Raw genomic sequence first — 25233 nt, 5'->3', positions numbered from 1 at the left:
CAATTAAGTGGCCCACTGTGCGGCCCACCAAGGGAGTCCTGCTGGGCCGGGGGCTGGGGGATACTCCGTGTTAGCTGGGGTATTCGGGAAGGAGCCTTAGGAGGGTCAGTGAAGGGGAAGCAGGGAGGGGAGACAGGCCTTGTCCTCCCTGCCCCCCGCTGAGACTTCTCCCTTTGCCTCCCACAGCTCGGCTTCTTTAAAAGTGCCAAGCGCAGGAGGGAGCCTGGCCTGGACCCCACCCCCAAGGTGCTGGAGTGAGGCTCAGAGGAGGCTGCAAGTCGATGGGGGCCAGGACGCCAGTCCAGGCAGTGTGCAGGCCCAGGCCCAGGGCCCACTGAGCTGGGGTGAAGACTGCCAGCTCGCTTTGCACTTGACCTCATCTCCTGAGAGACCAAGGCTGCACCCTCTGAAAGGAACTCAAGCCAGTTTTAAGAGGGACTGCTCTAGTGGCAGGCCCAGACACCTCCAACACAGAGCCCTGGTGATTTAGAGGGACCCCTCCCACGGCACACCAAAGCCTCCCCCAGGCTCTGTGCGGGCATTTGCAGCCCCGGCCACTAAGGTGCTAGGAATTCCAACCATCCCATCCCATCCTCAGAAGAAACCGGGAGAGGAAGACTGCCATGCAAACCCACTCTGCACACTCCAGGCCTCGAGTCCCGGAAGGACCCCGGGGGGACAGCAGATCTGCATTCTGTGCTGTCCTCCCACCCCCCCGCGCTGCTCAAGGCTCCGAGTCCCGCTCGCCCCTTCCTCGGACAGGATAGGTCCCCGGGGCTGCCCCTGAATGAACCGGGGCCCAAGGGCTCAATGGTGACAGCTGCTGGCCAGGGATGAAGAAGGACCCTGGGACACGGAGACTGTGATGGACGGGCAGCTGGGACGCAGAACATGGGGCGCCCACCCCGAGATGGGGAGACAGGCGGGCCCTCCACACCCCCGCGCACCCCGCCAGCCGGTTTTGTTCCTACTGCCCAGCGGGAGCCCGCGCACCACACAATCCCTGGGTCCTGCGTCCCCACTTGGTCTTCCCAGGGGAGCGGGGCGGAGCCTCCCCTCCCTGCATCACCCACCGCCCCGCGCGCGCACGCGCACACACACACACACACACACACACACACACACACACACACACAGCCTCCCTTCCCTCCCTTCCGCCCACCGTGCACGAGAGAAGGGCTCAGCCGGCGCTGCTGAGGGATCCTCTCTGGAACGCATTGGTTAAAGCCGGTGTAGGGACACCGGAGTCTGGGCAACCTCGGTGGCAAATATCTGATCCGCTGGCCCACGGGACAAGTGGTACCACCAATGACAGCGCCTTGAGGACAACAGGCATGCCTGGTGCCCAGCGAGTAATTTATGCCTTAATCTTGTTTTGAGGTAGAAATGAAAGGGGGATGCATCAAAGGCATCTGTCCCGTCACATAGTACGACCTTTACTGTCGTAAATATTTTTAAAAATTAAAAAAAAAATACAGTGATTGAAAACAACCAAGGTGCTGTCATCCCATTCTGCGGGAAGGGCATGTCCTGGGGAACCAACCTCTTTTCTTCGAAGGAAAGGAGGGAGATGTGGGGCCCCTCCTGTTTTCCCATTATCTCTAAATGTTGAGAAGGGACTTGTCCACCCTTCACTCCCTACACCATGCCCGCCAAATGGCTGCCTGGTCTGGGATGGACATCTGCAGTGATGGAGCACTTCCTCCCTCGCAAGACCACCAGGTCCATCTTCACCTGTTTGGATGGTCGAAGCGTCCAGCCCTTAGTTCCAGCCCTTCCTTCTCTGGCCTCCTAGACTTCTCCAGGCTAGCATTTCAGTGCTGACCCGACACCCTGACTTAAGAGTTTCTTCACCTTTACACACAGACTGCTCTTAAACCAAGTGGTCTCCATTCTAATCTTGTGCTACTGGAATCCCAAGAAGCCGGAAGTGGAACCTTAGAAATTACTTGCTCTTGTTCCCCCATAGATGAGGACACTCAGAACCAGTGCAGTTAAGAGAGAGCCCTAGGTTCCACAGCAAAATCCAAACTCATCCCAGGATTGCTCTCTCTTTCAAGCCAGTCATTATAGCCCAGCCTCAGGGGTCTTATGGAAGGAGAAGGCACTGATACAAAGTAACGATGGGAATATTTTTTCGCAAATGGTGAACCCCCAGTCAGAAGGGGAAACACAATCATGTTTCACTGGAGTCTTACTCTCATGAGCAGAGCACCTGACTAAAGGAAACTTGTTGAACCCACACTCACAAGTGTGTCATATGATTTAGCACCGAGTCTTCTGTCAAGCACCATCAACTATGAGAATGCCTTCATGTGAAACCTGCCTTTTAGGGATTGGTATTCACATGTTAAAAACTGCTATGTGCAGCCACACTGCAGGCAGCCCAGAAGTGACCAAATCCAACCTCTGGGCCTTCAGAGGCAGCCTTTTGCCCCAGGGCTCCACGGTCCATCCACGCCCCACCCCAGCCCTACGGCAAGAACTGGATGGTCAAAGGCAGAACTTGCAACTTCAAGGAATTCAAGCCCTCCCCTTGTGTCTCTCTTCTCTTTCTCTTATCAATTCTCCCTTTATCTGCTCTGGGGTATAAATGTTGGAGATGGACCTTAAAGAGTACCTGGTGGGGCCACAGAGAAGATGCATTTCCTAGGGAGCAAAGCTCATGCTAGAGCAGTGTTCTTCAGGCCCAGGAGCTTGGAAAGATACCTATGCAAGGGCCCACCCCCAGATTCAGATTTAATTGGTTGGGAGGGTCCGGGCACCATCTTTGTTTCAGAGTTCCCCCCTTCCCCTCCCCCGTGACTAATGTGCAGAGTGGAGGTCAACAAGCAGGTAAATATATAGGCTAGAAAACAAATAAGGGGTTAACATGCCCAGGTGACCTTCCATTACAAGTAATAGAACTATACTGTCATCCTAATGTTCAAGTTAACCGACTCCAGCCTGGAGTTAGGAAGACTTTCTTGTTCCAGCAAGTCTCCGGAATGGGATCTGCTGCAGAGTTCACCCAGTTCTCCTGCATCTCCAGAGCCCCAAGGGGACTCTTGGAGAAGTTGAACGCATTTGCTATTGTCTGGAGGGGAGACGAATAGTAGTCTCTGAAGCAATTTTGGCATTTAGTGACAAGCAGGCCAAGATGCAACCTCCAATCAACATAAAATTCATATTGTGGTTCACAGATGGGTATTATTAGCAATGCTCTATTCTGTAGTTAAGAATAATTCCTTATGATGGAGCTAAGGGCTGAACTCAGAGTGCTAATCTGAAATGTAGCCAACTTAAAAAGGGTTCAGTCTTTTAAAAGCATTACCAGACATCCTAGGCATTACTCTAAACAAGCTGCTCTGACTTTTGGGTGGCCCCGCGGTTCTTGCTTAAGCAAGACTATAGCAAACAATTGCATGGGCAAAAAACACGGGGCAAGGTTTGACCCTTATAAACCAAATACCAACAAATGATCGTTTCAGAATTTGGTCCGTGGATTGTCCGGATTTCCCAAGTTCTAGGCTCACCATCTCGTAGAGGAAAAACACAGGAGTTGTGAAATGAATCGTGAGAGATGTTCTGTGAGGTTTCACTGCTCTTCTAACATGGTGAGACCCCAGGTGGGATGGGGGCTCCCAGAAAAGATTCAGAAATTGAGGGGCAGGCCGTGGATGGACTCAAGAGAGGCCTCAAGCCCTGTGCCACCAGTGCCCAGTGCTCTGCAGGGAAGTGGATCTCAGTTCTGGGACCTTCACATCCAGCCAGCTGAGCAGGGAAAAGAAATCCAGACAAGAGTGCTGCTTCTTTCTGGCATTAGATGGTGTGGGCACATAAGCTTGCAGGACTAAGCATGCGTCTTCGAGCACATGATCTATCCCGAGCTGAGTGTCTCAAAGTGGGATCCCAGAGCTGCCCAAATCAGAACCACAAACTAAGTTCCACCCCAGACCTCACAGATCCCATTTCTGTGAGGTAATTCCAAGCACATTAAACTTATGGAACCAGCAATCTGGAGCCACAATATGCTCTTACTGTCTAGACTTCCCTGTCAGTTTCTTGAGCAGTGTAGCCCTTCTCAGCTGCCCTTGGATCTCGGTGGCAGTGGTCATCAGCAAACCCCCCCCCCCAGGGGTGTCCTTCCAGCACAAAGACTGGAGTTTCCGGGTTTTCCTTTTGTTCAGGAAGGTGATATTTTTAACAAGACAGCTATCAGGTGAAAGGGGCAAAGTGCTAACACAAACACAACAGAGAGAGGGAGAATAAATGTGGAAGAGCTTCTGACAGAAGGTATGGAACTGGCCTTTCCTAGAGGTCTTTAAAAAACAAGTTGCTATCTCCATCAGCATTCAAGAGTTTTTAGTGTCCGTGCTCCCCCAGAATATGACACTAGCCTTCCATCAGTCCCCCTGGCCTCAAGTCCCAAGATGCTAAGCACCCTGTAAGAGAAACGGCCAGCTTACTCATGGTCCTTTTCCGGCATGACTCACTCTAACCACAACTCACCCCAAACAATAAAGTGGCCAGGTCTCTCCACCACCAGATATGCCTTGGGTGGCTTAACTGAATTAGTGGTGAGTGGTCTCCTGTCTTCAGTCACCACCACATTGGCCTGTTTTTTTACCTTCAGTTAGTATCATGTCAGCCCTTCATTCTGTACTACTTCTATTTTTTTGAAATCCCAAAAAATTATCCTAATATTAGTATTAACATCAGCTAGGCTCCATACAAAGGGCAGTCCAGCTTAACTGACCACATTAAAATTATGCCAGTGCTTCTGTGCCACCATCTATTCCATCAGCTTTGACATCACACTAAAGTAGGACACCATGTTCCAAACAGAAACTGAAACAGGAACAGAGTTTTGCTGGTTAAGCGTGGAGAGGGGGTTGGAAGCCTGGCACCTGGGCTCTGAAACTTTTCAATAAGATACAGACTAATATGTACCTGGCAAACTCACAAGATTCGAAGTAGCGTATGAGCAGAACAACATTTTCTTAAAAAAGGGGATACTATTCCCAAGTTTCAAAGTAGGGTACAAGCAGAACAACATTTTTTTTTTAAAGGGGACACCATTCCTTAATGGATTCGTCCTTTCTAATCAGTTGTGCGCACTCTTTGCCCTCATCTCCCTGGTACTACGTACAAAAATGACAAGCAACAACTCAAATGATAATGTTTTCTGAAATGTTTTCAGAAAATGGCCCAAGCCACAGTCAAAAGGTAACATCATGAACTTCTGTTTGGGAAATTAAAGTTAAAATCTGATGAAAAATAGGAAATCAGATTTCAGAGAGGGGCATCTAGCTAGATGACAAGCTTATCGAGGGCAGGGACCTTTGTTCTTGTTTTGGTATGCATATCCATGGTATAGTGCCTCCACAACCCCAGTCCTGCTCTCAGGACAGACCAAGCACACCAGATGTACAAAGCACAGGGAAATGAGAATAGAAGATTTTATCTAAGCTTGCCAACATGCTAAGTCTTTACGAACCACCTGAAATGTGCTTCTCATGTTGACATTTTCTAGATCAAGCATCTGATGAAATATATTACTACCAGTATTTTCTTTAGTCTGGTCATGTTACTTTAATAGAGCAGATGTTAACTTGAAACACGGAAGAAAAAAAAAAGGTTTAGAATTTGTCTGGGTGATTTCCAGAGGCCAGTGGATATTGCAGCCAGCACACACCTGGCAGAGATGCTAAGGGGAGCTTTGTACCGGCCTGATAGTCTGATAGCCGAAGAGCATTGCTCACTGGGTCGAGACCCAGAGCTTACCCTGGGCTCTAACATTCAATCCTTGTGTGACCTTGAATGGACAAGTCACTTTTTCCTGGGTCTACAACCTCAGCTATAAAAACAGACTTGCACTGACTCGTGTTCTCAGGTCTCTATAAAGGAATGGGAAAGCTACCCTAAATCTAAATTTGAAAACACGGTCGTGCGGGGGATGTGCTCCAATACCACCATATGATAATACTCTGGGGGTAACCTTAACTAACATTAATTAGGCAGGGCGCCTGGGTGGCTCAGTTGGTTAAGCGACTGCCTTCGGCTCAGGTCATGATCCTGAAGTCCCGGGATCGAGTCCCACATTGGGCTCCCAGCTGAGCAGGGAGTCTGCTTCTCCCTCTGACCTTCCCCCCTCTTGGGCTCTCGCTCTCTCTCTCACTCACTCTCTCTCTCTCAAATAAATAAAATCTTTTTAAAAAACTAGACAAATGAAAGAAATACAGAACATGAATACTGAAATGGGAAGGCAAAATAATCATTACTTGCAAATGATGTGTATCTGGGACATCCAAAAGAAGCAGCTGAAAAATTTCATTTTTCAAGAAAAGGCAAATCCATTAAGATGCCTATGTAGAAACATTAACATTTAGAAGTATGTGTAATGGGAAAAAAATTCCTATCCACAATATAAACAAAGAACCTGATAATAAAAGGAAGATGTTTGTAAGAACTTCATTTAAAAAAAAAAAAAAAAAGGCTTTAAAAAAAGTCTCTAAGAGACGAAAGACTTCACTAAATGGGACTATCTTTCCTTCAGATAAAAAGGCTCAGACTTACAGAGACAGTCTCCCTAAATTAATCTATTAAACTCAATGATAAAATCATCTTTCAACATAACAGGACACCAAAATTCATCTGGAAAAAAAAAACATACACTAATAAAAGAATTATATTCCCTCCGCAAAAGAAGGCAAATGAAGACATATTAGCCCCACTAGTATTTATATTTAACATTTACTAAGCACTTCACTGCTATGTGTCAGGTACTTTGTTAAGTAAGCATCTTGATTCTCTCATTTGCTCATCAGTCCAAGTTAAATATTATTGTCCCAATTTACAGAAACTAAAGCTTGGATAGAAAAGTAACTTGCCCAAGGTCACAGAGCTAGTAAGTGATAGAGCCTTGACAATAATCCCCAGAGCTCCTTCACTCGGCCAGATCAACAGAACAGAACAAAGAACCCAGAAAAAGATCCAGTTATATTATGGAAATTTGGTTTATGATTGAACTCAGTGGAAAATAATTAAGGAAGTCTTTGGCTAGCTGGATCCCTTACATGAAAATAAATTCCAAAAACATAAAAAATAAAATAAATTCCAGGTAGATAAAAAATTTAAACCAAAGAAAAGGAGGAGGAGGGGAAAAAGAAGGGAGAAGAGACGTGGAAAGGAGAAGCCATAAAAGCACTGGAAAAAAACATGGGTAAAAAAGATTTATGATCTTGGAACGGAGACAAGCAAGATACAAAATTCAGACTCAGAAAACAAAACTCTAAGCTGTGACATATGACAGGGAAAATTTCCTTAAACTTCCAAAGAATTTCTAACTAGTAAGAAAAAGACCACAACCCAAAAGCAAGCAGAAGAAATACAAATGTGTCAGTAAATATATGAAAGTGTTGGGCACCTGGGTGGCTCAGTCGGTTGGCTATCTGCCTTGTGCTCAGGCCCTGATCCCAGAGTCCCGATCCGGGTCCAGTCAGGTCCATCCCACATCAGGCTCCCAGCAGGAAGCCTGCTTCTCTCTCTCCCCCTCTGCCCCTCCCCGCTGCTCGTGCGCCCATGTGCGCACGCTCTAATAAATAAATAAAATCTTTAAAAAAAGTGTCAACCTCATTCATAATAAAGGAACACTAATCAAAACAATGAAATACTATTTTTCATTAAGTATCTTGGCAAAAACTAAATGATTAGGTAAAATCTGCTATCAATAATAGCGTAGGTAGCAGGGTGGGGGGATGGGTTAGCCTGGTGATGAGTAATAAGGAGGGCACGTTCTCCGTGGAGCACTGGGTGTTATGCACAAACAATGAAACATGGAACACTACATCCAAAACTAATGATGGAATGTATGGTGATTAACATAACAATAAAAAATTTTAAAAAAATAGCGTAGGTAGATGGAAGGCAATTTAATGACTTCTATCAAAATTTTAAATACCCGGCCACCAAACCAGAAATTCCAGTGCTAGGAATGAATTTGTTCTATAAATATACAACATAAGGATGTTTACTGAAGCATTATTTTTTTTTAAGATTTTATTTATTTATTTGAGAAAGAGAGAATGAGAGAAAGAGAAAGCATGAGAGGCGAGAGGGTCAGAGGGAGAAGCAGACTCCCCACCAAGCAGGGAGCCCGACGCAGGACTCGATCCCGGGACTCCGGAAATCCTAACTTGAGCCGAAGGCAGTTGCTTAACCAACTGAGCCACCCAGGCACCCCTGAAGCATTATTTAGAATATCAAAAAAATGAAAACCTAGAAGTCCAACAACAAGGTCTGGTTAAATAAATGCTAAACCCACTCATAAAATTAAATCTATAAAGTTGTTTAAAGAAGAAAAAAACTATACATACCCATATGAAAAAGCCTAAGATATATTAAAGATTTATTTATTTATTTGACAGAGAGAGACACAGTGAAGAGGGAACACAAGCAGGGGGAGTAGGAGAGGGAGAAGCAGGCTTCCTGCTCAGCAGGGAGCCTGATGCGGGGCTCCATCCCAGGACCCTGGGACCATGACCTGAGCCAAAGGTAGACGCTTAACGACTGAGCCACCCAGGTGCCCCAGCCTAAGATATATTAAATGAAAAACACAAGATACAGAGGAGAGTAGGAGAAAAGTTCATCTGCATTTTTAACAAATGAAAAGGAGAAAAAAATATACATATGCACAGAAAAATTCTGGGAAGCTACTCCAAAAAACTAGTAAATAGTGATTGCCCTCTTAAGAGTCCAAATGGGAGGCAGGTAGAGATGAGAAAGGGCACTGGGTTTTTTTGTTTTTTACTATTTGAATTTTTCTTTACTAGCTGAGTTTTTTTCCCCAGGCACATATAATTTTGACAACTCTTTTTTAAATGAATTCGACAAAAGATCATCTCCACTAACACACACTGCACAATAAAGACACAAACTTCAAGGCAGGTTTTTTTTTTTTCTTCAAATATTTACTGAACACAAACACCATTTTTTTCCTTTTACACAGCAATATTGTTAGTTTCAAATTAGCTGGACTATTAGGACTGTCAATTGCCACGAAATTAAAAATAATTCTACATGTCAAACTCAAATAGAAAATGTCATGCAATATATAAATCACTAAAAGACCTCTGGTGCAGTCAGGAAGTTTACTATGTTTATTAAATTCACGTAAATGGTTTGACAAAAGTGCACAATAGAATGACATCACTGGTTTGTTATAAATCACAGTGAATTACTAGAATACAACGTCGTTTTTCTACACGCAGTATTACAGGATGGGGTAAATATTAAAAAGGATAGGATCTTTTCAACACATTAGGGCCAGTCAGATTTTACTCCCCAACTATGTACCTCTGAAAAGATTGGTTAGCAAAGCTGAGGAGTTTTCCTCATCTTTTCTCCTCTACCAATTACTAATAAGCCACAACAAAAAAAGCCATGCACAAATTTTACAACACCTGATAAAAAAAAAAAAAAAGGTACAAAACCTTGTTTACTTTATCACTTGGCAAAGCTTGCATCTTCGCTCCTTCATTTTTCTGATTAGGCCACTCATCATATGACTCACCCCTAAATGAAAAGCTGTTAATAATTTAGCAATACTCACCCCTGCACACACATCAAGATACGCTCCCCATAACCATCAAGTCAGTGTCCCTTCCCTGCACATTAACACAAATGCACACACCACAAACCTAGGACTAGAGACCACATTTACTTTACAGTTTTAAAAATTAATACATCTATCATCACTATCAGTGTATTTATGACAGATCCCATATTTGGGAGAGGGGATGCTGTACATACAACCCAGCCCATCTGAGGATTCAGGCAAATCTGCCAGAAATGTATGAGAAAGCCCTGCGATGTACCATATACAACCAGGAGCTTTCTACCTTCCAGAGAGGGTATCCAGAGCAGAGCCGTGCATTTTCAGAGTAGGAATAAACACACAGCTTAACATCTTATGGACTAGTAACTTTTCATAGAGCAAAAGGCAGCGTTTTGTTTCCTTTAATCCACTTTAATGTTACAGCATAGTCAGTCAGGAAAACAGAAGAGTCATCTGTACATAGATATACCTGGCTAGCCTAAAAAGGAACATGTAAGATTTTTACAGAAAAGCTACCATAAAAACAAGTCCTTTACTATACTCTTATCCATCTACTCACTAGTTCAATCACTGGCTGCTTCTAAACCCAGCAAACTGTAACCCGAGCTCCAGCAACTCACTCCCCACCCCGCCCCATTACAAAAAAGAAATGCTCTGTGTGAATAATCCAAAATGGTCTTATCCATAAAGTAGCTGCCTCAAACTGCAGTGGAGACTGGTGACGGGGTGTTGTTCCCTTGGGATCTGAATTTTTAAAAACACTTGCCAAACGCAGAGTTGATACTTAGGGAGCTGCTGCTCCCAAATCATGTTACTTCAGACAGTGCTATCGTACCTAAGTTTCTCATAATTATCAGTTATTAATCAACTATCAGTATAATGCAACAAAACCCTTCCCAGAAATGAGCAAGACCAAAGCCTGCCTTTTGGCTGGTGTGTTTAAAGTTCCCACAGCAAAGAACCTTAAGGTAGTTGGACCGTGGCCTGCTAGAGCCACCCAGGGTAGACTGAAGAAAACTATGTTGTGTCAGAGTTCTCACATCAAAAATTTCCCCCTTCTTTATCAATTGAGGGGATGGATTTGCTGCCTTTTCCTTGAGTTAAATAGCTACCTAAGTTCAAGAGTTCAATTTCACCAACTCCATCAAAAGTATAAAACCCACCTAGGTTTCACATGGTTTGCCCAGGTATTCATCCACCTAGGCCTCTAGTTCAGCCAAATTTGTAGGACAATTACTGAGCAAGGGAAAGAAGTTTTGACCGAATTTGTAGTATCAAGGAAGACTTAAAATCCGAAGCATATTTCTGCCAACAATAAATAGAAAGCAGCTGGAAACAAAGACAGCCTAGAGTTCTCAGTGAGCGGAGATACAGAACTATTATCTTTCTTACCGATTTATTTTCCTTAAAACACACACGCACACACACGCACGCACACACAAAACAAAAAAAAAACCTTAAGCTTTGGAAGGATTAGGCTAAACGTATTTAAAATAATTCTACCAAAACAAATAAAAAACAGGCATGTAGATCACTTGTTTCAAGAATGGTTTTATACAGATGTTTCACAATACATACTTGGATTCATTTTACAAGACAAAATTAGATCCTTAGCAATAGAGTGCACAATGTACTACTATACTATAGTAAAAAAATTTACCATTAGCAGAGTTCATAGTTTATTCCACTGTCTTCAAATTCTTTCTCCAACTGTCAGCATTTCAATCAGCAGTTCTACTTTCTCCAGCATTCATCCCTTCTCAAAAACGCTGTCATTAAATTTTGATGTCTGAATATGTACATATAATCATTATCCTCATTTTATAAATAAGCAGTATCTAAAATAGCGTTGGTCCTGGGTAGCCAAAGGGATGAAATGGTTTTTAAAACATGCAACATTATCTGATATTTTAAGTCTTGGTGTTTAAAAATCATACATTAACAATGGAACCAACTGAATACCAAGTATCACAGCCACTCCTCGGACTATCAAAGCAGCGGGCCTCGTAGTCTGAAAAACACAGGGTCTGATCTGAGCTGTGGAAAAGGCGGGATTCACTCACCTTGAGGCCATGGCATTTTCTCTTTCAGGCCATGAGAGTTGCCAAGAGCAAGGTACAGTGTTTCCTTGGTTCATACCAGGAGGAGCAAGGTCGGTAATTTTCAAATTAGGCCTCATTCAAATACCTCCCATTAAACCATCCTAAAAACCTCAGGTTAGGAAAACAGAAATATATTACCATGACAGAATTTACCATCAAAACATTCCTAGCTGAAACAAGAAGAATATGAAGAATAACTACAGTAGCTGTAAAAGTATCTTGCATTCTTGGGGGAAAAAGTTTTTAAGCTTCCCACCTGCCATTCCCTCCCACCCTTCAAACTATTTCATTTCGTGGGGTAACTATTTAAGGCCCTAGGTGCTAATTTTGGCTTGGTCATTACTACTGATCCAACTGCAACCCTTCTCTTATACTTCACAAAACAATACGCATACATAAAATGATCACTGAAACCATACAAGTTTGGGGGGGAGTTGTTTCTGGGTTTTTTTTTTTTTTTTTTTAGTTTATATCTGATGTTACTACATAATAATGCTTTTTATTAAAGAAAAAAAAGCTGCAGGTCTTCACTTACAGTACCATGCACTATGAGTAGCTAAGGCATTCATTTGGCACTAGAGAGAAAAATACAGATATAGCTAATTTTACTTAGGTGTGTACCCTTTACTTGAATTTCTGTGATGCTTAAAAGATAATCACAGAATACTTAGTCTGACAGTTAAAATGCTGCCATTAAAACAGAACAGAAAAAACACAGAGACCTCTGCATAGCCTATCAGAATCCGTGACATTTCGTGTTTGAAAAACTTGCAGCTCTCACAGAAACACCCTTCAAAGGAGCATTGCAAATTATTTTTATCATCAAAACCATTTAATTTCCTAAACCATACTAGTGATTTTTCTACTAGTTATAAGGGACAAGGTAAAGAAAGCAAAAAATTTACAAATATCCTGGGTTCCTTTTCATCCGTCATAAACACCTTATTAGGGGGACACAAACAATGCCCTCTGGAAAAGCAGTTTCCAAATTTTAGAAGAGACCACACAGGAGGCAAGGGAGAAAGGGACAAAAAATAGAACACATAACTATATTATAACAATTTGTTTCATAAGAAAACACAGCATTCGTAATTTTTACATGTCTGTGAGCTGAGTCAAATGCAGACTGCTGCAATTTAGAGAAATTACATTAAAACAGACTTCAAAGAATTTTAGAATTTAAGCCTAAAGGCAAGTAGTCCATCAATATTCTCTGAAAAATTGCTTTAAGATTATTACTACTTTGTATATACCACCCAGCATAATGCAACAATTTCAATGGATTTAACTTTACAAATGTGTAACTATTATTAAATTAGCACATTTTCAGATTAATCTGCAGCTATATTTTTTTGTTGAAATCCTCCTGATGTTATAATGTGTTTTATCACTCCACATAAATATTGGAAGAGCGAAAACTACCTGCAGCAGTTTAGCATGTGCAGAACACCTGGGTATCCCATTATTTTTAATGGTCCTTTTTAGTTGTTTTTCTTCAGGAGATCCTCAAAACTGCTGCAAGGATAACACACTGACACAGGCTTAACAGAAATACTTTTTTGTAGGCAGTTTTTTAAAACACTATCAACTTCAAATCATAAACGTCCCTTGTTACATAAACAAAATATTTTATACTCATTCCTTAAAAAAAAATACAAATGTCGAATCATTATGTTGTACACCTGAAACTGATATAACGTATCTCAATTATACCTCAATAAGAAAGAAAAAGACACAAACTGAAGAAGAAAAAAAAGTTAAGTGACCAAAATCCAGATACCTTAGATTATAGTTACACCTAAACAATGTGGCTTTGTTTAAAGTGTATTTGAAATTAATAACCGTTATGAGGCAAAAAGACCAAATACAGAACTAAGGAAGGATGGGTAGGGAGGAAGGGTAGTGGAAAGAAAAGGAGAATTTACGAACACATAATTCTATTGTCTGTGATTAAAGTCCTTTACTTTTAGCACCACATTAAACGATTTTACATATCCAGTCACTTAATGAAATCCAACAAACTCTTCAAGAGTTCTGGGGATCTGGTCTTGGTAGTTAATGTCATTAGCCCGAACTGCTCGGGCAGCCAGGCACTTGAGACTCATCTTCATTTGAGTTTTAAGTAGTATTTCAGATACCCCAGTGGTACTTTTGTCTAGCGGAGTCTTATTCTGTTTATTCGTCATGTCAGTGTGAGCGCCAGCTTCAACCAGGCTAATGATGATAGAGTGCAAGGTTAAAAAATCACTGATTGGCCTGTTGTACTGAACGATAATGTGAAGGGCACTGTTCCCCTCATTGTCTACAGCATTCACCTCAGCACCACAGTCCAGCAGCAGCTTTGTGACGAGTGCATTTGGAAAACTGCAGACATCATTGGTGTGGAAATCATCAACCGGGGTATTCGAGTTGACAGCTAGATGCAGCAAGGTGAAACCTTCCCGAGTTCTGGGATCAAGGTGAATCAGGTTGTAGATCTGCTTGTTAATTTTGCACTGATCTTCTTCACTGCACTGTGTTTTGGTGGAGATGCACACTAAATAGAGAAAGGTATAGAGATTACATTCATAATTGTCCATAGCATTGTGGACATCAGCATCTGGAATATTTTTTACTCTGTTCATACTCTGTTCTATTTCCAAAACACTGCATCTCAGAACACATTCTATGTCTGGGGCCTTCACAGTTTCATTCAAATGTATCATCTGTGAGAAAACTTGAGCAAATCGAAGAAGATCCTTGTGGGTATTCCTGTTACCTTTCTGTCTCAGGTGCAGGGCATGCAGCCACAACTTGATACACTGTTCGAATTCCATGTTATCTGCATAAACAGCTCCCCTGTAAATGATGGGATGGGAAACATCAATATTGTCAGCACCTAAAATCCGTTCCCGAACTATAAGGCCTTCCATATGAAGAGCATCTCTGTCTTGCCGAATGGATTCCAGTTCCTGAGGATTTCTACATTCAGTTCTATTCCCATAAGCATGGATTGGTGGGAGAACCTCTTTCTCCAGAATGTTATCACCATCTTGAAACCTCTCCAACATGGCTAAATATAAATAGTGGTACGTCTTCATGATGTCATAGTTCTCACGGTCATTTGCAAAGGAGGCACCCAAGAGTTCCAAAGCTTCAATCCGACTTCTTCGGTCACAATCAGCATGAGAGAGCAACAGTTCGACGACATCGGCTTTACAGCTTTCGGCAGCTACTTTTAAGGGCGTCATCCCATGGCCATTCACTACTATAGCAGCACGCCATTTTATCAGCTCTTTCACGATATCGATATGCCCGGCTTCAGCCGCAAAGTGCAGTGCTGTGGCCCCACAATGCGCTTTAGCATTGGGATCAGCACGCTGTTCTAAAAGGTATCTGACCACATCAGTATGGCCCTTATATGCTGCAATCATCAGGCAGGTGTTGTCGTATTTGTTGGCAATGCTGATGTTGGCATTATTTTCAACCAAGTATTTCACAATGTCCAGTCTGCCGTCAAAGCACGCTGCCCGCAGGGGGGTTGAGTTGGTTACTGTGGTGTGGTTCACGTTGGCTCCATGGCTGACTAGAAGTTTAACGACTTCAAAATGGCCAGCTCCTGCTGCACACCAAAGAGCGGTGGCACCGTCAATGACATACCTATTCGTGAAAAGAACAAACAGTTAGAAAATGGAGGCCACATGCCCTAACATAAGCGTAAAGAATGGATTCGTTTGCACTGACCAAAACCTCAATCTGTGGAACATGAATACAACATTAGTTTGGGTGAAAATAAAATCAGGTCACTTAAGTAAAGCACTCTGCCATTGTACTTATACCCAGCAGAAGCTCAAGAAACGTTAGCTATTACTGTTATTGCTGAAGTATATAATCCTAAAAAAAAAAAAAAAAAAAAAAAAAAAAAAAAGTATTTTCATTTATAAAAAAAAAAAAAAAATCAAAAAAAAAAAAAAAAAAAAAAAAAAAAAATCACCAATTTTCTACTAGCAAAAGTAAATACATTTCTGAAAACACAGAGAAAATGCATGGAGGTTCATAACTTCTTTACCGCCAAGCTGAGGCACTGGCTCTTAAAGAAAAACATGTTCTTCCTTCCCAGTATCCCCCAGGTACCAGTTACTCTCAATAGGCCAGAAAGAAAGCTACCCCAGTCCCTACAGTAACACTGTCTTAGAAACTCCTCTAGGAAAAAAAGTATTTACGAAGATAATTCTCCCCCCTAAGATTATCTAAGCTAATCAAATACACTTCTACTACAGCCATGAGAATGAAAAAATTCCTGCTCCATACAGTAGGGAGGGATCACATAAACATGATGCTGAGCAAAAGCAGTCAACCGAACATAGTACATATTATATTACTACATTTAGGTACCTATCTGTAGTGTTGAAGTTGGGATAGTGTTTACTTTTAAGGGGATTAGATAGTGGGAGGAAGCACAAAAGGAACTTTATTAAACAAATATATTCACTTTGTGAAACTTTTATACGCTTTCAATTAATGTATTTTTCTCCATCCATTCTACTCCAATTTAAAGGTCTTAAAAATATGTATGGATGTGTGTGTATATTATGGGTCTATGTACGTTCCTCAGCTAAACCACTGGGGGAAAATACTAACAGGAGGAAACAATTAGCACTTTCCTAAAACCAAGTGGGCATTTTTCCTGACCTTCGTCCCATGTTTGCACTCACAGTCACCGCTTACTGTCTGATATGCACTAGGTTTGCTACTTATAACGGAATTAGACTCTTGCTAGGAGGCCAATCTTTCCCACCTTTCTACCTTCCATTTTTCCCCAGCCTCAGTTTTTCAATTGTTTATCCTGTTACTGACCGTCAGACCTAAAAAGTAGATTTTTGCTGCAGATACTTAGATATACTGGGCGTGAACCACTAAAATAAGTATACTTGCAAGTATTAAGGAAAAAGGTCAGTCAAAAGCAATATTTACTAGAGCAATTAAGTATTCGTACCAAAACCTCACTACCGAGCTTCTCACTATACCACCTAATGTTATAACACAGGTCAAACTATATCTCCCATGAAATGAAAGAGTATAATCCCCTGGTAGAATATAAATATCATAGTTTAACCCCAATTAACACCCCCAAAACACCACCATCTGTTGTTTCTGCTGAAAACAAAAGACCCACTTTATAATAATTCAAGCAGTTACTTCTTCAGTTTCAAACAATGACACAAAATGACACAAAAGCCTTCTCACTAACAAGTACCTATGGAGTTACCTACAGGAAAGGGCGTAGGACAAACTGGGAAGAGGCGTAAAGCTATTGGAAATGTCCTAAATCTTGATATGGGTAGTGGCTGCATGGGTGGATATTTAGGAAAATTACTCATTATACTGCACACTATGCTTAAAAATTAGGGAAGTAGCATAGATCTATATGAAAAGCAAAACCGTAAGAGTTACTTAAAAAAAAATAAGTAGACAATCTTCATGACCTTGGAGTTGACTATTTCTTAAACAGAATGCAAAAAAAGCACTAATCATAGAAATAGTTGATTTATTGAACTTCATTAAAATTAAGAACTTCAATTCATCAAAAGATATTATGAAGAAAGTGAATATGCAATCCACTCACTGGGAGAAGACATATACATTTTTAAAAGTATTTGACAAATCAGTGGGAAAAAGGCAAACAACCCAACTAAAAAATGGGTGAAAAGACTAAACAACTAAACTGCACAAAAGATATTCAAGTGACCAATAAATATATGAAAAGATGTCCAAGATAATACTGGAGAGGGAAAGGCAAATTAAAATCATGAGTTACCAATACACAGCCACCAGAATAACTAAAATTAGTAAGACTGACATGACAATACTAAGTGTTGGCCAGGATGTGAAGCAACTCAAACTCTCCTTGCTGGTAGAAATGTAATTTGTTTCAACCACTTTCAGGAAAACTGTTTAGCAATAACTATTAAAGTTAAACATACACCAACCCCATGACCCAGCAATTCCACTCTCGGGCATATACTGACAAGAAGTGAACACAAACACCCACCAGTGAAGACATATACATAAAAATGTCCATAGGAGTTTTATCCATAATAGTTAAACACTGGAAACAACTAAAATACCTGTGTACAGGGTAAATAAGTTGCCATATATTCATACAATGGAATACTACAAAGCATAAAAAAAAAAAACTACTGGTACACGCAACTGCACAGATGAATCTCATAGACAATGTGTTAAGCAAAAAAAAGCCAGACAGAAAAGAGCATACTGTATGATTCCCTTTATAGGAAGTTCAAGTATAGACAAAACTAACCTATGGTGATAGAAGTCAGAATAATCATTACTTCTGGGACAGGAAAGGAGAGGAGCTGACTGAGAAGGGGCACAAGGGAAACTCTGATAAAAATATTCTGTATATTGATCTAGAAGGTGTTTACATGGATGTAAACATATTAAAATTTTATCACATCATACACTTAAAATTTATGCACCTTACTAGATGTTATACCTTAACTAAAAATAGTCATAATTAAAAACAAAAATGAAAAACAATTAAAGAAAAACAGTTTAAGTGAACACAAATAGCTAATAAGTATCTTCAACGTGCCAAGCATTCATTGTAGTAAGTGCTCGATATGCAATATATCTCATTTAATCCTCATAATAACCTCCTCCCAATAACCCTATGAGGTTGACACTATTATTATGCTCATTTCACAGATATATAATTTAAAAGGTTTACATGAGATTAAAATACAAAAGTACTCTAGTACATAGTACTCTATATATTAAGGAAACATAATACATGTCATTGTTCAGTTTCAATTTAAAAAGCATTTTTTCAAAAAATAAATAAAAAGCATTTTTTCAAACTAATTAATCTATCAAAAATACATAGTAACATATAGTTACATTTTCATAGTTAAATGTTTCCTTGCACTTTAAAAATATGAAGTTATTATATGCCAGGAACATGAACCCAAACCATATAAAACTCAATCTTCATGACCTTGGAGTTAATGACTTATATTTTAATTTACATTAAAATAGGCATTCACATACATTCTTTTTAACTTTCACAATAACCATAAAAGATAAATATGACCCCCATTTTAAAAATGAAAAAGAGAGACAAAAAGTGATTATTTTTCTCACCTCACATTTCCCAGAATGATGTAGATGAGTAAAAATTAAATTACAAGTATATATTTCACTTGGTTTTTGTACAGTTTAATACTTTTTGTGGTGTAGCCTAATCATTTCCATTTTTCCATATAGTGATATGACAGGAGCCTCAAGAAAGTTTCAATTATCTACTTTTATTGAGGCAATTAAAGTTTTTAAATAGTTTAGGACAAAAATATTCACTGCAGAATGTATTAGAAAATGACTAGTCCTTCAGAAACATCAGCCTTAGCAAATTTTGAATTTCTACATCTAAACAAAAACATTAAACAGATTAAAGGGAATAAGCCTAAAATCTATGACATTCCTTTGTCCACAGACTTCAGCTGAAATAAGTAGCATAGACTTCCTCAAAACACACCAAACACATTTATAACAGAATATAAAAATATGATAAAATTAATGCACTATGTACTTAGTCCCTATGGGAGAGGTACTATTAAACAATGATCTTTCCAGACTTGGTCCAAAATTGCAATGCAAACTATTACGTATTTCATTTTAAAAACTCAAGAAACCGGGGGGCACCTGGGTGGCTCAGTTGGTTAAGCATCTTTTTTTTTTTTTTTTTTAAGATCTTATTTTTTTATTTGAGACAGAGCGGGAGAGTCAGAAAGAACGAGCAGGGGAGGGGAGATGGGCAGAGGGAGAGGGAGAAGCAGGCTCTCCACTGAGCAGAGAGCCCAATGCAGGGCTTGATCTCAGGGTGGTGAGACTGAGCCCTGCCTGGGGCTCCAGGCTCAGGCTCAGTGCAGAGTCTGCTTGAGAGTCTCTGTCTCCCCCTCTCCCACTGCCCCTCCCCCCTAACACGCAAGAACGAGCTCCTGCGCACTCTCTTTAAATAAATAAAATCTTTAAACGACAACAACAAAAAAAGAATCAAGAAACCGGGGCACCTGTTTGGTTGAGTTGTGGAGTGTATGACTCTGTACCGCAGGGTTGTGAGTTCGAGTCCCACGTTGGGGGTAGAGATTACATTAAAAATTAATTAAATAAATAAATAAAATAAAAATAAACTATAACTTGATATTCACCTTTTTAAACAAAATGTACACATCAGATGATGGAAACATTTCACAATAAAAGATAACATTTCTGATCACAAAACTAAGCTCAAACTCTTTCCTGGTTCAATTTAAAATAAAAATGTCTGGTCAAGTATTTGAAATGGAAATAAAAATTCATTAAATGTAAATGATCAACACTTTATTTTAACCAAAGTCCTTAAAATCATTTGTTAGATCAAATGTAGTTTCTTGAAATATATACTGCGTGGCAGTAACTTTTAAGTGAAGCCAAATGTTGATATGCCCCTCATGCCTTGTTCTCTACCTGAACATTAAAAGTATTAGTACTAGTGCCAACTTTAAAAGAGAACTCAACAAAAAGCCTCAGAACTCCCAGAGGTCCTGTTCTCCTTCCCATCCCTGTCAGCAAACCTCTTTTAGGACAAGGGTTCCCCCACAAACTCCGGCACAGAGCTGTCAGGCCTTAGGAACTTAGGCCAGCACACTATTCCACGGTCACAGGACACCTCGCCTTTGTTCTGTTCCATTTCTGTAACATTCTCAACAGTTTCCCATTCTCCAACTAAAGGTTCTTTCATTTCTACTCAAGTAATTTTTCTTGCCCCCTCGTCTGTCACTTTTAGTCTTCACATATTAAGCCATAAGTAAAATCATCTCAAATGTTACTCTTAAAAATATGAACAAGGGCTCAAATATCACCATGGGGCTTGATCTAGGTAGGTAGTCCCTTCTTCCTTGAGAATGTGTTATGAACCCACTTGAGTTTCCTCAAGTATTATAGAAATTTTTAGGCAGAACATAGACTTTTACAAAATTTCTAATAAGCTATTTATTTTAATGTCTCTCTCACACACACACATATACACACAAATCATACTATATCAAACCCATAATTATATACAGATAACTGTTGCTTACGATGAAGCTAAGAAGCAAAACGTTTAGGATAGGTAATCAATAAATGTGACAAAAAATTGTGAAGATGGGGGCACCTGGGTGGCTCAGTCGTTAAGCGTCTGCCTTCGGCTCAGGTCATGATCCCAGGGTCCTGGGACCAAGCCCCACATCGGGCTCCCTGCTCGGCGGAGGGCCTGCTTCTCCCTCTCCCACTCCCCCTGCTTGTGTTCCCTCTCTCGCTGTCTCTCTCTGTCAAATAAATAAGTAACATTTAAAAAAAAAATTGTGACGATGGTACACAGATGACTAAAAACTAGTAAACACTGATCTACTTCAGCACACACAGAAAACCTGTTAGTCCCCACCTGGCCATGGTTCTCAAGTGCTGAAGGAATCTAAAGGGGGATTTAAAAAAAATAAAAATAAAAAAATAACGGGGGAGTTAGCTAAGTACCTCTCAAAAAGCCAGCCCCCAAGAGGTGAGTGAGCTTCATATTGTTAACACCTCATTCAGATTATGTTCACAATGTCTGGAGTGAGTGCAAAGTGAAATCATGACATTTGCAAATAACACTCTTTTTTATCTAGTTCCGAAATGCCAAAATGACTGGAATAAACTGCAAAATATCAGTGGTTTGAGTAAGCAGAAAGGTGGCCATGAACTTCAATTCTCCCTTGTTAAACAATTGGCAAGCTCCTCAAAAAAAGCAAACACCTCACATTTTTTTCTGTATCCTCCACAGAAGGTCTAATAGGGCTAGGCCCATCATGGGCATTTAATAAATAAAATTCTCCATTACCTTCACACAGCAGATAATAAATGCATAATTGTAATAATCCAGAAACAAAAAGGATAGTTTTAAGAAGGTTCGGCCAAAATCTCGAATGACTGAACCGTTTGCAATTGCAGTCTCCCCAGTGGGACTCTTGATATTTTACACAACAATCATCAAAATACGGCCTCCACCTTTCTCCAGTCTCCCACAATCTCTCTTAATTTCCCCAGCTTGAATCCCTTCCTACAACCACACTGAAACACTTGTCACTGCAAGTTCACCAAGCTATTGCTTGACCCTTTTCTTCACTTCCTTTAAGATCCAAACTCAAGCATCACCTCACCAGGGGAGCCTTCCCTGATTCCCCCCAGGCAAAGCTGAGCACTTCCTCTTCCCATACTCCCTCACTCATCCAACAGACTTCTAAAACTCTAAATGGCATGGCATCTGCAGTTACTCATTTTATATATCTATTTCTCTGTCTCCCCCGCTAAACTGTCTTCCTCCACAGTGGGAACAGTATGTTACCCACCCCTGCACACCCAATCCCTACCACACAGCCCAGCACACAGTAGGAGTTCAGTAGGTGTTTGCTTACTGAACCGTTTAATTTCACTGCCCAGTCCAGAATACTGGGCAAGTATACAGGCTCAATGCTATATTTCTAGTCCTTTCTAGTAATTTCAGGTTCTTTTAATTCCATCTCAAAAGATCTTTCTCTTTGATGGTAAAAAAGACAGCAATAAGCAAAGTCTTTCCAAATGCTTTAGGAAACTATTTTTTTTTCACCACTATCCTTCCCTCATCCAAAAAGGCCTCAGCAAGCTCCTTAGCTGCGATGTTTGCAGCAGCTGTTACTGAGATTCGTATCTTAGTGAATGCATGTGCCTATACAACTGGAATGGTGCTAGAAGTTCAGGGGTCATTCTGTGTCACTCCTTGTCTGGGTATAGGAAAGGCTGTGGGAATGCAGGGAGTTCTAGAAAGGACAGAGAAGCCAGTAAGGGAAAGCAACCATTGAATCAGGTTGCCATCTTTAATCAACAGGAAAAAGACCATCTCCTTGATATCTAAGGAGGTGGTACCAGAGATTAACCAACATGGGCTATCGTTTCATTAAAATGTAATGCTCTAAACTATTTTCTTCTCATCTAAAAATACCTTCCTCTCATCATTATTTAAACCTAAAAAAGAACCAAATTCAACAATGCCCTAGTCATCTTCAAGAAGTGCTTTTTCAATGAGGCTTTAACCAAGCAGTTTCCAATCACCACAACTAAAGATACCTATCTTTACGCTTGGACCACATCTACCAAAAACAGAAGAAAATGCTACAACAGCTTATGTGCTGGCACAAAAGTCAACAAAAACAAATGCAATCAATGAAGTTTGTAATCTGAAAAACACTTTATAATAATCCAGCACAGCAAAGAAGATGTCAAACCTGACAATTCTGTGTTAAACATTATCATACCCCCAAAATATGTATAATTAAACCTAAAAAACAAATTTTAACTATGACAATATGAATTTTTGAACTCCCCACCTGAAATAACATAAACTATCAAGTTTCCCCACAATATCACAAGATAACATGGATTAACAATGGCATTATCTCCAATACCAGGTCCAGGCCATTTCTGCAGCCAACCTATCTACCCCAAGCTATGTGGAAGAGTCGGAATCATGTCTAGGGATGTCTGGCCGCCAGACAATCCCTCAAGAGGCTGGAGTTCTAGGGGCTTATTTTGACATTCAGGCCCCCGCAAACCCGTCTGAAGGGACCACTCACTTGAAGGAGTAAAAACTGGGTGATCAAATAACTCATCAAACAGAGGTTTTCAATGTTACCTGCTGACCGCGTTGATTTCTGATCTGGCTTACAACCCCAGTACCGGTAAGGGTAACATCTGGGAAGATGCACCTCCTCCATACTACTTGCTCACGGACCCTCTAGTTAAGAAGAACACCCCTTAGATATCAAGACAGAGGGTGTGGCTATTTACCCATAGAGGGAAAAAGGGGTAGGGGCCGATGAGGTTGAGCAGCAAACCACGGGATGAAGTATCAGCCCTGGAAGACGACGTGGGCATTCATGCGGCAGGAGGATGCACAAAAGGGAAGAAGTGGTACCTCTACGGAGAGAGAGTGAAGGAGCGGAGGACCTGTCAGGTGGTGGGTCCGCGCTCGTGGGAGAGGGGTTGGGGTGTACCTACCCGTCGAAGCGGACGGTGCCAGTCTGCTGAGTCTGCACCCGGTAATGTTCTAACAGCAAGCGCACCACCTTGGCGTGCCCATTGCGGGCTGCGATGATGAGGGGCGTGGAGCGCTGCCCTCCCTGCTGGCTGACATAGCCCAGCAGATAGCGGATGTCGCTTTCAGACCGGTTGAGAAGCAAGGCGGCCAGGGTCAGCACCTTGCCCTCGCTGGCCGCCTTGTACACATAGCCAGCCAGGCCCTCCATGGCCGCCGCCAACTCCAACACCCGTTTGGTCGCCACCGCTGCTGCTGCCTTGCGCCCCCGGAGGCCGCGTTCGCCAGCGCCTCAAACCCGGGCCCTCACAGCCCATTCAACAGGGCGCCGCCGCCGCCGCCGCGCCCACGCAGCAGCGCGGCCCGGGGAGGGCGGAGACGCAGAGGTGGCCGAAGGCCGCAGGGGGCACGTCCGCGACCCGGCCTCGGCGGGGAGGAGGGCGGTCAGGGCCGCCCCCGAGGCCCCAGCCGCCGGCCCTGGGCCGAGGGGATCTCCATGGCGGCCGCCGCCCCGGGCCCCAGGCCGGACCCCTCCTTCCTGCGGGCTGCGACAGGCGCGTGCCCGAGCTACGGGTCGCCGGCGAGGTCCCAAGAAGACCGCACGCGCCCGGGAAGGCGAATGCTGGGCGCGTCTCCCCCGCCCCGGCCCGCCGGGCCTAAGGCCTAAAAACTGCCTCGGCCTCCGCCTCCGCTCTGCGTCCTCCCCGGCTGGAGGAAACCCGCAGGTCCTCGCCCACCAGAGCTCAGAAGCGCCAGACGCTGCCGATGGTTTCGCAGCTCCAACGCCTGGGGGCCTCCGGCGCGAGGCGGAACGCTCCCGCGGCAGCAGCCCCCGGAGTCGGGGTGGGCAGGAAGGCGCGCCTCCGCAGACTGGGCCGGGAGGGGGAGGGTGCGAGCGGGAGGAACGGTTAAGCCGGGTGTCTCCTCCAAAGCTGCCCGGCCGGCAAACGAGGCCTTGGTGAAGAAAGGTTCTACCGTGCGAAGTTGGCCCACCCCCTTTTTGGGCCTGAATGTCCTCATTGCCCTTGACGCCTGGACCGTCCTCCTCGCCCCCGCACGGCCGGGGGGTTCCCTAGCCTGGGAGGGGGCCACAGTCGGGGACCTGAGGCGATACCAGGGGTGGGCCAGGGGACTCGTCCCATAGACGGTGCGGGACTCCTCTGTGCCCTGATTGGTGGTCCAAGGGAGGAGGTTGCACGCGCCCGACAAGGTCCATTTTAAGAAAAGGGCGGCGTCTCTGAGCCCCCGACATGTGGGAGGACTTGAGGGCTGGCACCAGGCTCGGAGAAAGGATTGGAATTCCGGCCTAGCCTTCTTGGAGAGAGGGGGATCGAGTGTGTGAGAAGGGGCGGGGAGAGCTGCGCCCACCGTGGAAAGGTCGAGGTATCTGGAAGGAAGGCGAGGTC

General features: G+C 42.6%; 2 protein-coding genes across 3 annotated transcripts in view; one reads left to right on the top strand and one right to left on the bottom strand.

Moving 5' to 3' along the window:
• Positions 1-1439, top strand: part of ITGA11 (integrin subunit alpha 11) — a 112210-nt gene extending 110771 nt beyond the window's left edge. Inside the window, exon 30 of the mRNA XM_025884148.2 lies at positions 187-1439. Coding sequence (XP_025739933.1) covers positions 187-258 — 72 coding nt within the window. The 3' untranslated portion in view covers positions 259-1439. The remainder of the gene's footprint in view (positions 1-186) is intronic.
• A 7678-nt stretch (positions 1440-9117) lies between these two features.
• Positions 9118-24713, bottom strand: FEM1B (fem-1 homolog B). 2 transcript variants are annotated; one of them, XM_073877264.1, is made up of 3 exons: positions 23791-24713; positions 14459-15339; positions 9118-14236 (listed from the first exon to the last, which is right to left on the bottom strand). In XM_073877264.1, exons 1-3 carry the CDS (start codon positions 24036-24038, stop codon positions 13704-13706), a joined length of 1662 nt encoding a protein of 553 aa, XP_073733365.1. In that variant the 5' UTR covers positions 24039-24713; the 3' UTR covers positions 9118-13703. The 2 variants fall into 2 exon arrangements, with proteins under 2 accessions (XP_073733365.1, XP_025739677.1); XM_025883892.2 differs by having other exon boundaries at positions 9118-15339; positions 23791-24711.
• Positions 24714-25233: the final 520 nt, after the last annotated feature.

The sequence above is a fragment of the Callorhinus ursinus genome, unplaced genomic scaffold (assembly GCF_003265705.2).
Source record: "Callorhinus ursinus isolate GAN/ISIS: 27379988/994484 unplaced genomic scaffold, GSC_fseal_2.0 scaffold25, whole genome shotgun sequence".
Lineage (NCBI taxonomy): Eukaryota > Metazoa > Chordata > Mammalia > Carnivora > Otariidae > Callorhinus > Callorhinus ursinus.
This window is presented reverse-complemented; position numbering and strand designations above follow the sequence as displayed.